General features: G+C 39.2%; 1 protein-coding gene across 1 annotated transcript in view; it reads left to right on the forward strand.

Annotated features, from left to right (window-relative positions):
* The window catches only part of LOC126292219 (histone deacetylase 8-like), a 93,683-nt gene that overhangs the window by 36,514 nt on the left and 42,612 nt on the right, over positions 1 to 14,557 (forward strand). Inside the window, exons 4-6 of the mRNA XM_049986085.1 lie at positions 2,863 to 2,969; positions 11,199 to 11,391; positions 13,464 to 13,639. Of these exons, the coding sequence (XP_049842042.1) occupies positions 2,863 to 2,969; positions 11,199 to 11,391; positions 13,464 to 13,639 (476 nt within the window). The remainder of the gene's footprint in view (positions 1 to 2,862; positions 2,970 to 11,198; positions 11,392 to 13,463; positions 13,640 to 14,557) is intronic.

Here is a 14,557-nt window from a genome sequence, read left to right on the forward strand (position 1 = left end):
AACATATGCCCTTGTAAAGTCAGATCTTTTGAAAATCGAAACTTTGTAGTCCTATGTGTAAGCTAAAATTTTCCCCAGTTTTCTTTATACATTCTACAAGTTGTAGCCTTAAATTGGTTGAAACTTTTTGGCCACCTTGAATTTTGTGCAGTGGCAGTTACAGTATGAGGACCTCCCCATTGTAGTTAATTGTCATTGTATCTGTAGCTGTAAAATTTGAAGTTCGATGTTACAATACTAGTATAAAAGTTGCCTGAACATATTAAAAGGTATCGTCCATCTGCAGGTATGTGTTTAACCTCATCTAAAACTCACCCCAGTGTGACTGAGTAGTTGTTTTATGATAGCTTTGTTACAACTGCAAAAGCCCTGTGTTGTTAAAATTGTGACTGTATATATTTGCACTCAGTATTTGGCATCAGATATAAGTCGTCCTTAGAGTGCACTTTATTAATGTGTGATGTAAGTTTATTATTGTTGGACCTGGTTGGAAGTGCACAGCCTAAAACAATAATAATTCTGTTTGAAGAGAACACATTTACTTTTAAAAAGTCAATAAAAATTGAACTACTTTGTATTTGACTTGGACTACTGTACAACATATATGGAGCTGGGTACAAAAACTGGCGTCAGTGGAGTCTTCGCACCAGACTGAGATCAATTCTGCACTTTTAAAACCTATTGTTGGGTTGTAGGTTATAAACACCTCCCCCTCCCCCCCCCCCCTCCACTTCCCCTCACCCCCCCCCCAAAAGAATTAGTCTTCGGACTGGTTTGATGCAACCCACCAAGAATCCCTGTCCTGTGCCGACCTCTTCATCTCAGCATAGCACTTACACCCTATGTCCTCATTTATTTGCTGAATGTATTCGAATCTCTGCCTTCCTCTACTGGTTGCTCAAGTACCATGGAAATTATTCCCTTATGTCTCAACATATGCCATGTCATCCAGTCCCCTTTTCTTGCCAGGGTTATCCTTGCTGATTCTGTGAAGAATCTTCTTATTTCTTATGTTATCAGCTTATCTAATTTTTAACATACTTCTACCACCCCACGTCTCAAGGACTTCATTGACACAGTCCATGAATCACTTCTGTAGAAGAAATACATTCACTGGAATCTCTTCCCTAAGTTGTATCTGCTTTTCTATATAGTAGATTTCTTGTGGCCGGGAATGCCCTCTTCACATAGGTGCAAGTCTACTTCTTATACCCTCCTTGCTTTGTCCATCACATATTTGTTTGCTCCCAAGGTAGCAGAATTCCTTCATGTCATCTGCTACATGCCCATTTGTGCTGTTAAATTTGCCACTACTCTCCTTTCTGCTACTTGTCATTACTCTCATCTTGCATCAGTCCATGTTCTATGTTTATTAGACTGTTCATTGCATTGTACAAGTGCTGTAATTCACAGTGGACAACAATGTCGTCAAATGAATATTGGCACTGTTACCCTTTCAACTTGAATTTTGAATTCCAGTTCTGAACTTTCCTTGTATTTCCTTCAATGCTTCTTACACAGAGGCTTCACAGTAATTTCCTGAAGCAATGTGACACACCTCTCACAACTGCTTGGTGGGGTGGGGGGATGACTTTAAAAATATTTGGAGCATTGTAGCACATAAAGTTTCAAACATTTTGAGTATTTGACTCTTGCTCAAATAAATATATGTGAGACAGGAAGCAAAAAAGGATCTCTTGTTGAAAATATGGGATTCTGAGCTATTATAATTTTTAATTATAACTCTATATGAGAGCCAGTTTGTCTTGTTTGCCATTATTGCATTCCCAAAATGTTCTTTATACAAAGCTTATCTGAGCTACGTAAAATGCCTATAAAATTAAGCAGATCCTATTTTTTGAAGGATTGCATATGCAGCTGCGAGATTTAGAAAATGGTCCTCTTGTCAGTCCAAAACTATTTCTTAATAACAAGTAGTAGTCCTTTTCCAGATGACTGACATTGACTGATTTTTATGATATTATTGCCTACTGTTGGATTCAAGGGGGTTACCCTCGTGATCATTGTGTAGTGACAGTTTATTGTTAGTACAGCATGCAGATTAAGTTTTTATGATGTCTTTGTCTGAAGTTAATGAATAGCTTGAAGCCTTCCACATCCCTGGTGGTTCTCCTTTGTCACAGAATCTACAGAACTTGTGAATGCCCCAAGAAAGGTGCCTCTCCCTGTAGTTTATATCTGGTTTTTTGAACACTTTGTTGTCAAAAGCTTCTTCTACACTGACAAATCGTATGAACATGGCTTGACTTCCCTAAATTCTTGTTTCCATTATGAAAACCAGCATCAGAATTATGCTCATGCATCCTGTACCTTACCTAAAGGGAAACTGACCATTATCTAACAGATCCTCAATTTTTGTTTCCATTTTCTGTTTGTTATTCTTATTAGTATTTGGTTTGTTGGATCCAAGAGACAACAGAAGACCTTATGGGAGGTTGTTGGACAACACGAGGAAATTTTCAGAGCTACGCGACAAATCGTACGGCTGGAGGACGTAATCCACAAGCTGTGGCAGTCAACATGAGTGCTTTATCCACTGAAGGATGTGGAATTGCTGATTGTGATGATAACGGTTGTGGCCCCATTGCAAGTTGTTCTCCTTTTTAGTTTCCCCTCATTTTAATATATTAGACAGAATTATGTATGTAGATTTGTGTGTGTCTCTTGATAGTTCTGCCATTTCTTCTGAAATAAATGTGGCCATTAATCCTCCCTCATAATTTTCCTAGTTTCATCAAGAAAATTTTCCATTTAGTGTGTTATTCTGTGTTTGATATTGTAGTTATATGGGTGCAGAGCACTTGAATGTCTCTAAACAGTTGTTCAATTTTTAAATTGCAGAGATGGAGCAGAAGGATTCTGTTATGTGAATGACATTGCCATGGCTATCCTGAAGATGTGCAAAAAATTTCAAAGGATCCTATATGTTGACATGGACCTTCATCATGGTAATCCTATAATTTGCATCATTTAGATCTTCTTACTGTGTATACATACATACAATTGTGGTAGGTGCTAGTACCTTTCAATTAGTGCTAGTCATGGAGTGGTTTACCTGGCAGTAGAACTTTTGCACCGTTTCAGCTGGAACCTCTCGTGTTCTCTCGTCGAACAGTCAGCGAGGATATTTCAAACTGCCATCCAGCACAGTCTGGGCCAGTGTCTTTTGATTCCGCATACACTGAGGTGACAAAAGTTATGGGGTACCTGCTAATATCATGTCAGACTTCCTTTTGCCCATGGTAGTGCAGCAACTTGACGTGGCGTGGGCTCAACAAGTTGTTGGAAGTCCCGTGCAGAAATGAGCCGTGCTGCCTCTGCTTCTGCCGCAATTGTGAAAGTATTGCCAGTGCAGAATTTGATGCATGATCTGCCTTCTTGATTATATCCCGTAAATGTTCGATGGGACTCAGGTCAGGTGTTTTGGGTGGCCAAACCAATTGCGATCAAATGTGGACCGGTGACATGGTGCATTGTCACCCATAAAAATTCCATCATTGTTTGGGCACATGAAGTCCATGAATGGCTAAAAGTGGTCTCCAAGTAGCTGAAGATAACAGATGACCCAGTCCATTCTATGTAAAAACAGCCCACACCATTATGGTGCCATCAATAAATTGTATAGTGCCTTGTTGACAACTTGGGTCCATGGCTTCGTGAGGTCTGTGCCACACTTGAACCCTACCAAAAGCTCTTACCAGCTAAAATTGGGATTCATTTGACCAAGCCATAGTTTTCCAATTTGTCTAGTGTCCAACCGATGTGGTCATGAGCCTGGGAAAGATGGTCGTGCTCTTGGCAAAGGTAGTTGTGTCGGTCATCTGCTGCCATAGTTCATTAACACCAAATTTTGCTGTATTGTCCTCACAGATACATTTGTCGTACATCCCACATTGATTTCTGCAGCTATTTCATGCAGTGTTGCTCGTTTGTTAGCATTGAGAACTCTGCACAAATGCTGCTGTCTCATTCGTTAAGTGAAGGCCGTAGTGACAGGTTATTCTTGAAATTTGGTATTCTTGACACTGTGGATCTCGAAATATTGAATTCCCAAACAGATTTCCAAAATGGACTGAACCATATGTCTAGTCTGACTGCCATTTTTCATTCAAAGTCTGTTAATTCCCGTCATGGGGTCACAAATGTATCATAAACATTTTTCGTGTCAGTCACCTGGGCGCAGATGACAGCTCCACCAAAGCTCTACCCTTTTATTCCTAGTGTATGTGATGCTACTGTCATATGTGTTTGTGCATTTCATTAGTCCAGGACTTATGTCGCCTCAGTGTAACGTAAGAGGGTCTGTAAGTACTTCCTAGGTGTCAAGAGATGACTGTTCAGAAACTACAATGCAAACAGAAATACGACACATATCAGTAGACAAGTTTCAGTTTGTAATAGGCACTGTAGTGTAGTAGCAGATCACACCACTAGGGGGCAGGCATGTCAGAATGTAGTATGCTATGGAGTGATGCATACAGTTTGTGTCTTAGAATTCTCTACATGTGAGGCAATTCTGACAGTTTCATACAAGTTATGACATAAGAGCTCCTGCTGTAACTACCAGTGTTGTGTGTTCACTGCTTCATAGTTTGTGAGTGAAGTTCGTACTTTATTTTGACATTAGAGGCCACCTGGCCTGCTAATACAACAGCAGTTGTGTGCACAACTTGCCAGCGCAAGCTGTGCCTCCTGTTGGAACAAACTGTTGTATAGCCTGGACCGCAAGGCTCTGCAGGCCATTTGTGTATGTATTGCTGATTGTATTGTACCTCATTCTCCACATGTATGTGTACTTTTTGAGCAATAAATTACAGTATTCTTGGCTTAGAACAGCTCCAACAGACAAAACATTCCACGGGTGGTACATGTTCTGTGAGACTGGCTTCTTATGTGGTGTAAAGAAAAGAGACCAAGTGGGATCAGCAGCAGATAAGGTGGAGTATGTGTGGAAATTGTTCATCAGGAGCCCAAAGAAATCAAAAAGACACGTACCAGCAGGGAACTGCAGGTACTGCAGTCAACTGTCTGGCACATTCAACACAAACTTCTGCATGTAAAACCATTGTTACATGCACTGACTGCTTGGGAAAATGAGCTTCGTTCTTTCTTTTGCTATGACTTGCAGTGGTTACTGAAAGAAGACAATTTTTTTTTTTTACAGAATTTGTTTTTCAATGACAAAACAAAGTTTCATGTTTCTGGACAGCTAAATTGTGATAATGTTCCTTTTTGAGACAGAACATCTACACAAGATTGTAGAACACGTTTGCAATTCACCAAAAGCTAATATCTTTTGCAGCACACTCTCTTCAAAATTTTACAGACCCTGTGTCTCTGTGGAGAAAACTGTGACATGGTTTCATATACTTGAACATGCTGTAGCAATGGCTTGTTCCACAGTTACAGCAAGACGCTGGAGACTCCATTTTGCAACAAGGCAGTGCTCCATTGTACTTTCTTTCAGGCATTTGTGATTAGCTCAGTGCTGAACTGCCTTAGCGTGAAATTGGCTTGCTTCCCAATGTAACAGTCCTGTTCTTCAGTGGCCCCCATGGTCACCTTGTAAACTGCCAAACTGGTTTCATCTAATTTTTGTCACTGCCTCTGTATCACATCCATTTGTTGTGTTAAAGCTGAAAATCTTACTCTGTACTTCATGGTGCTTGTTAAAAAGAAATCTACACACCACCACAATTTTCTGCACATTTTATTAGCCTCACAGTGTTTCTACTTGGACTGTGCCCAGTTTTTGAACTTCATGAAAATATTAGCATGTACAATCATGTTGGCACTCTCAAATGAATGAGAAATCAGTGGCAAAACTGCTCATATGAACCACAAAAGTATCACAACAAATATTAATGAACATTGTCCTGTAATTAATAGTAGTCATTAACTGAAGTACTCAAATGTTGCATAAAACGTCCCAGTTGACATACAGTATTGTCTTGTAGTAATCTTTTAGAATAAGGTACACTACCATAACACTCTTAGTTCATTCATTAATTAAACTGATGACACTCAACAGTAGCTTGCTCACCGGGCAATGATAGCTCAGACCACCTATCAACTACAGCAAAGTTCAGTCCAACTATTGATTTATTTGAATTACGAAATAACTTGGAAGTTTTTAGGCCTTGATATTACTATTTTTTTGTGAGTGCAGGTACATGTATTTCCATGAACAAACTGTGCATACCTGTGACATAAACAAACATTGGGAGCATAGATGTTGTACGCTTGTTCGCTTGACCGAGACTGGGTGTAGACTGACTTGTTGTTATGTAGATTGGACTATTCAGTATTGATAAATGTTTGATTTGCAAAAAATATAAGATCTGAAAACTGAGAAAAGATTATGAAATCACTTTATGGATACTCATTAGGAGTAACTCAATTGCAAGTACATGTCCTGTTTGGAATATTAGTCTACATAATGCTAAGTTATTCAAAATATTAATTAGTGAGAGGAGTGTCACCTGATTCCAGAAAATAGGGCAATGATAGTGTGTCAAAGTTCAAAATCTAACAAGGCCAGAGGCAAAACTGGCAATAGAAATTACAATGGTATGGAAATTTTAATGTTCATTACCTCATAAGTTAATGAGTTTCAGGGAAAATAAAGTATGTGTCTGTAGAGTTGGGATGCCAGTCTTTATGATGAATGGTGTTACACTTCCACAAATGTGTATTAACTGACATGATGTTGGCAAAGTTGTAAGGTAGTGAGAAAGTCAGCTATTAGTGTTTTTCTGCTGACCATGTTTAAAGTGTAAACTGGTTTTACTGTTGTACTTGGCAAAATGTAAATTGCTGAATAAGAGGTTTAGGTGGAGCAAAGTCTAATTCAAGTTCTCAAGTATTTGGATACATGTGACACATGTACAGAACACACCACAGTATGATAATTAGTATAATTATTGGGAATAATAACTATTAATCATCAGGGGTGAAAGTCATAAAAGATAAAATATTTCTAACTTGCTATGTCACAACCTGACTTAACTGCATGTGACTTTTCTTACGGAGTTATGTCGAACATAGTGTCTTCCTGCCTCCACTGCTACTTAATTCGCAAGAGTTGCTAGGAAGGATCATTAACCCTCGAGTGGACACACCTATGTTAAAGTGTGCTAGACAGGAATAAAATTGTTTTGCACCATTCCATTGTTGTTTCACAATTGTTAGTCCATATCTATTCCTTCATTATTGCTTTGGTTAACACAGTAATAAATTGTGTTATACATCCAAGTGAGCAGTAGTACTATAAAATACACAGCGAGCTAGGTGTGAAAAAATTACGATCGCTTCAAGAAAATGATACAGATCATGAGCTAGCAGTAAAATCCCACAGTGGGCCAGCTGTCTAAGAGATAATTGGTAATAGATTAAGCAACTGGCTGTGATCTCTTGTAGCAGTGCTATTTATAACTTCGAGTGTGTCATTACTGTGGGGTAACACCTGCCTGTGGCAACAGAGTGAATAATAAAGGTTCATTCCATTATTGCTTACTTAAACAGAGGTATAGCTCATATTATGTAAGTTTATTTGATCATTCCTTAATTAAAACTGAGATTAAACTGTGATTTTGCTCATACATACTTACCTTGGTAACATAAGACAGCCACTCCTTTCATGTGTAGAAAGTGTGCTGTGTGCCTGCTTATGTTATGAAAAATGGCCACTTGAGGGTTAATGTGATTGCTGATATTGACCACGACATGTCAGGATGTGTTCGGCAAGAATTTGGCTACCATATTGATGCTTGACTTGCCACAAACAGTGTCTTTACTGAGCACTCATAAAGTGAGTTCAAAAACGTGGAGAAATGTAGTATCCAGTAATGTGTTGTGTGTTTTCTGAGAGTCTCATAGTTTTTGCGCAGTCCTCTATGTGTAAGATACTTTTTGATATGGTAAAAAGCACAGTAGTAAGGAGGTCGGAGCTACTCTCAGGTCGATCTGCAATCCATAGAGTGGCTCTGAATACCCGAAAGATGTCGCGTACTACTGCTAGGCAGTATATTGCCTGTGGTCTTTACTTAGGCCAGTAGTTTTTAGAATCGAATCTCATAGCCTTAAGTGACTATGATTGATTACTTACACGCTCAGATAAATTAACTCTGCTTCCCGTTGACATTCTAGTCTAGGCACTTGTAGCTTGAGCATGGGCAAACAGCTGACGCCCAGCCAGCCTGGCAGTAACGTATGCGACTGTACGCCCCCTGCCTCACTCCCATGAGCAGGATGGCTAAGTGATTTGTGTACAGGAATGACAGGCTGCCTGGCAGGTAGCCCGTACATCCACACTTGCCTGCAAGCAGGCTGACAAGTGCTGCCAGCAGCAATGGAACAGACTACTCTAGTGCCAATAATTAAAATATCAAACTTTTTTTTGGGGGGGGGGGGGGGGGGGGGGTGAATACATGCATAGCGAGAGATCACTTCCTCACTGAATAAGAGATTTCGATGGTAAACTGGAGCTAATTATCTAGTCATTTGCTCTTTTATGTATCAAAATGTATAACTCATGCCAGTTCCATTCTGAAGTATATTTCATTAATACAAATCCTTAAATTTTCACACTGACAGTAACTACTGTCCATAAGAATCCAAAAGAGCAACATTCACAAAATAAATAACATTCTCATCAACATTCTAATATGACACCCATTTGACTGCAGTCTCATAACTTTAATTCTTAGGTCATGCTCTGTGCACTATTGGTATAAGTGACAACTCTGCCATTGTCTTAGACATTGTGCTCTAACCACAAATGCTGTTAACAAACTGTCTGCACATCGTACCCTCCGCCCCCGAGTGTGGGCACACACACACACACACACACACACACACACACACACACACACACACACACAAAATTGGTCCAGTTTGTAAGATATAAATGTGAAAGTAGTTATGTTGTGCAGTAGTGGTGTAGCTCAGTTTAAGAACTAAATAATTCAACTGCAGCCAATTTATGTAGATCAGCATACCGGTATTGTAATTGAATGTGTTCCATGAGATGAATTTTGATGGGAACAAAAATCAGCATTTTCTTAATCTCTGTAAGTTGTAACGATAACCAAAGGCATTCAGTTTCTTTATGCCCCACAGTGAGTAAGGATATTAATCATACATTTCGTCTCCCAGTGCCCTGGCAAGTACTTATTCTAGCTGTCACTGAAATACTCAAAAAATCCTGAGTTCTCATGAATCAGGACCAGGAATCTCTGGAGATCATATATTGAAAGTATTTGGCAGATATCCAGTCCAAATGAACGTATATCTACCCTCACTTCTCTTAAATCAATTATACAACAATAAATTGTAGCACCATCTGCAGTATGAATTTTTATACGGGAATAAAATTTTCCTGTTGTATTGCCAGTAATCTCAGTTTGAATCTTGAAGATGGATGGATGGGTGGATGGATAGATGCTTGGCTTTCTCAGAAACAGTACTGATTTAAACCATTCCTCTACTATTAGCTGCTACAGAGTCACTCACTGTGTTACACCTAACATTCATCACAGTTTTCCATTTCATTTGTGTACTGTTCTCCTGTAAACCAGTAACCTTCCAGAATGTTTAGACATGTGGCCATCTTAATATTTACTGCTGTACCACATGACAAACTAATGCTCACCACTCCTCTTCAACTTCAGCCACTGTTTGTATATTGATTATTCAAACTTCCATTTTGGCCAGGCAGATCCACAGCTTATTATACATAGATGAGAAAACATACACACACATTCTCTCATCTATGTTGTAGCTACCTGTCTTTGACAGTGAGGCAACAGTGTTTTCTCTGAAATGTGAGCAGTTTATCGTCTTTTATTGGTGCTTATTTGCTGCTCAGCAAAGCCTCTCCTTTTCTAAGTTTATTTTTTTCTGTACAAATTGTTTTGTTTCCCAAAATATTCCCTTTTAAAACTCAGACTTGCGTTTACTTGTGCCAAAACAAATTCCAGAGACTTTTTTCTACTCTGATGTATCTCAAGACACTGTTTTGGAAGCATTTGGCAGTTTCTTGAAATGATGAAAATTGCTGTCCGTACTTTATTTTTCTATTGCCAAACTATAATTTTTGTATATACTAAGCAAGAATTGCTTAGCTTTCCCGTTGAATAAATGATTTTATATTTTGGTTGTGTTTCCTGATTTTATGGATGACCTGTACCAAACAAATTGTTGTATGCCATTCATCATTAATCATTCTTAGATTTTCTAAAGCAACAGCCGTGACACGATCGTTGTAACTGAAAAAAACCACTGCTCATTTCTGCAGAAGTGCTTTGCAGATGAACCCTTTTTCAGTTCTGGTTTATCTCGAAGCACCAAACAGGTGACTGCTTAGTTCCTGGCTTGCAAAAATGAACCCAAGTTTCATCTTCTGTTTTTGATGTTGTACATAGGATTTGTAATGTCTTTGGTTCAATTTTTTGGCCATTTCCTTATACAAATTTACAAAACCCTGTTTTTGAATTTCCATTGAGAATAAATATTTCTCACTGCTGAATATTCATGTAAAATGGAATGTTTGGCAGTCTCGTATAGTCCTAAGTATACCTCTGTCTCACAGCAAGACTCGTGCTGATCAGACTGCTCGTGTTGCACATGGATCACTGCTTTCGGGAACACCACAAGTCTGCAGGACAAAATACTGCAAACTGATTGTAAATAGGCATTTTTTAAGGTGATTGATTACCAGATTTGAACAAATCAATATTAGACATTGTTCACATAGGCCTTTACGAAACTCTTCTTTCTTTTCTTTTCTATTTTTTTTTTTCAAAAAAAAAAGAAAAGGTAAAGCAACAGTGATAATCTTCAGATGACATATCCATGTCCATGTGTTCGCAACACTTGTTGGAATGCTTACTGTAAATAGACTACTCTGTAATTTTCTGAGCTATTTTTGTTGTAACAATAACAAATGAGAAACTTTATAGCAATATTAATGTCACATTTCAATAGTGTCTTCTAGCAGTTGTTTGTGAAACTTTGAAAGGTGACCACCTATATCCCAAATTGTTTTATGTTTCACCCTGGATTTCGCACCACTGCATATTGGCTAGGGGGAAAAAGTCTCCACACATTAATAACAAGAATGATTTACAGCAGTGTTGAGAGTAATGGCACTTTTGTATGGATGTTGCTCTGTGCAGGTGACGGCGTGCAGAACGCGTTTGCCTCTACATCCAGGGTGATGACGCTCTCGCTGCATCACCATGGGCCTGGCATATACCCTTGCAGTGGGGACGTTACTGATATTGGCATTTCAAATGGCCGCTACTATGCAGTAAATGTTCCTCTGCGTGAAGGTGTATCCGACAGCACTTACTGTGATGTTTTTCAAAAGTAAGAGCTTTAATACTTGGTCGAAATACTGTTGTCGGTTATTTCTGTAGTCAGTACTTCATTTTACTTATTTGCATCACAGGTCTACATTTTTCGGTTTTAAAAAGAAAACATTAAAATAAATGAAATTGTGTTGGTAGTCAAGGAAATAAAGGTAATTTATATTTCACATACTGTACAGCACTAGATGGACTCTACGCAATAAAAGAATAAAAGCAGTATTTGGTAAGGTGACACAAATAGTCATTTGAGGGCGAGGGGAAGGAATGTCAAATAGGCATATGTTCCATTTTGACTGATTCCCTGTACTTTAGGTGTTTTGTTAATGAAAGTTGGAGGAGAGAAGAATTATCTCCTTAACCCCCCCCCCCCCCATTTTTTCCAAAAAATACTTCAGTTAAACATATGCCATAGACTGCGCTGACCAAATAGATTACTATGCAGCTCCAGTATGCTGGAAAACCTCAACATTGTATCACATCTCAGTTGTACTTTCCTTAATTGGTAGATTGTTACCAGTAGTGGCACCACAGTCACCAGCCAGTCGTTAGATTTCCCTCCGAAGTTGTGGTTTGGCAAAAGTTCCAAACGCACATAAATTTCACTTTGAGTGGCATGTTGATCGCACAAATGTAAAGATCACCAGCAGTGTTCATTTTGGACACTATGAAAATTTTGTAAGAGCTGTTGTTGAGCTGGTGAGAAATTTCGATTGTGTCAACACTTCATATCTTTGCACAGCTCATCGAGGTATGGACTTATATTTATTTTTGAGGAAGTTCTCGGCAAATTTCAGCTAACAATGCACATAGAGGATGAGCCCCTTCGAAGAAACCATCACAGCATTTGCCTTAAGGTTTTTACGTAAACCACTCTGGACAGTTGGATGGATGATCTGAAGGTGCCCCGCCTCTCACTTGCCACTGTGAATCTAATGTTGCCTCTTTGTGCTGCCTTGCCTCACCTCGCCCAGTGGTAGTTAAGTGAGTAAGCTTTTTACAAAATATTGAAATTGTACTTTCTGGTGTTCAGCCAAGTTGTCAGTTCCATTTTTCTGCATGTTGTCTTCTTCAGATGCCATTGTGTATACTCTCTGTCCGTGAAGCATTTTCGGTGTCACACTTCTGTAGTCATGTTTGATTATTGGCACCCGATACAGCCTTTGATGTCTTTCAGAACCCACATGTTTATCAGTGAAACACATACATCTCAGGGTATTAATTTTGGAGAGATCTCAATAACTTGTCGGATCCCTGATCCTGATCAAATTGAACCCCACCTTCCTGAGTTTATTAAGTTTCCGAAATCTTTATTTCTATCTACAGTCTAATCGTGCTGCCTGAGAAACTTGGCCTTTTCACTGCAATAGTCATCTCATCATATTTAGTTTCAAAATTACACTTGAGACTGCACAGAAGCAAACAAACATGATTTGCCATGTTGCTTTAGTCGAGTGTGATGCTGATGTTCCTAACACCCCTGATCAACTTTTCTTAAGTGGTGAACACACACACACACACACATACACACACAGCTTTCTGAGACTTAGATCACTGATAATAGTCAATAGTGTCTGGTCAGAGTTGGCAGGCACTAAACTTAACGGCAAGGCCCACGGCATTTGAAGAAGACAATTAAGTCAGTCGTCGAACATCACACGGAGGAATGGGATCGACAATTCAGCTGAAGGTACACCACTAATTGAGAGCACTTGATTCAAAGTTTTGGGTTCATTCCTCAATTGGTTCAAGGATTTTTTCTGTTACTAATTGCTTTGTCAGCTCTGGGTCAAGCTGTAGGTCTCACTATAACTGGCCACATAAGTGAGCTCATAGGTCAGAGGAAGGCACTAGGATGTTCAAACCGACCTTTGCTCCATCAATCATTTAAGTGATTAGCAAAATACTTGGCAAAAAAGTGTAAAATGTAGCAAGTAGGCACTCTTAGAGTGCTGCTATTGGAATAATGCAGGACCTCTCTCCCTAGTATTTATTAATTTTATTTTTAGTTACAATTCTCAAAGATGAGGTATGGATGAAATGTTAGTGCTGGCTGCTTCCCACCTTCTGCAGGGTGACTGAGAAGGTGTTTGACACCTACCGGCCTGATGCGCTGGTCGTCCAGTGTGGTGCAGACGGCCTGCACGGTGACCCCGTGGGCTGTGCCTTCAACCTCACGTCTGAGGCCTACACTACCTGCGCCAGCCTGCTGCTCTCCCGAGGGCTGCCGACACTCTTCCTTGGTGGAGGTGGGTGCCCTTCGATCTGAGGCGGTGTTCAATTTTCTCCATACTTGTAGGATCTGAAGGTCAGTGCCCAGACATCAATTTCCTAAAGCAGTACAATACATTTCTCAAAGTAAAAAAACTTGAAAAAATTGGCTTTGAAGAGTAGGCGAGTCCCGCATGCTGTTAAGTACAAAATTTACATATTGTGCCAACATATTGTCATTAGTTAAGAGAATAATATAGAACTCTTGTAATTGTGAAGCCGCTGGATTGAATCTCGTGAGTTACACATTTTTATTTTTATTTGAACTCCATACTTATTAACAAACAATGGACATTCCAGGATGGAATAACAGGGTGAAAATGATGGATTGCTACCCACCACATAGAGGAGGTGTTGAATTGCAGACAGACACAGTGAAAAGACTGATAAACTTTTAACTTTCAGACAGAAAAGTCCTCCTTTAGAAGCAGAAAAACACACACACACACACACACACACACACACACACACACACACACACACACACACAGCTTGGGATTGAGCAGCTGTAGGCCTACTAGTCTTGTCATTGTGTCTATCTACGACTCAACACTTCCTCTGTGCGGTCAGTATCAATCTATCCTTTTCATATCTATATTCATTAACAAGTAGAAATGTTAATTAACAGATATTGAGTCAAATTTTTTAAATAAAAATAGTCTTTATATTTTAATTATGAAAATAAATTAAAATTAAGTGCAGGTACACAAAACATCTTGTTGTTAAATGAAGACGAATATATGTCATATCTGAGCGTTGTTGAATGCTTGATGCCCCATAGGTCTTTTTCTCTCCCCCCCCCCCCTCCCCTCCCCTCCCCTCACCCTCACAGCACATTTATTCTTAAGAGTTAAAATTTGCTGGTTATGCCAGTCAACATTTCTTTTTCTACATAG

Source organism: Schistocerca gregaria, chromosome 9 (assembly GCF_023897955.1).
Source record: "Schistocerca gregaria isolate iqSchGreg1 chromosome 9, iqSchGreg1.2, whole genome shotgun sequence".
NCBI lineage: Eukaryota > Metazoa > Arthropoda > Insecta > Orthoptera > Acrididae > Schistocerca > Schistocerca gregaria.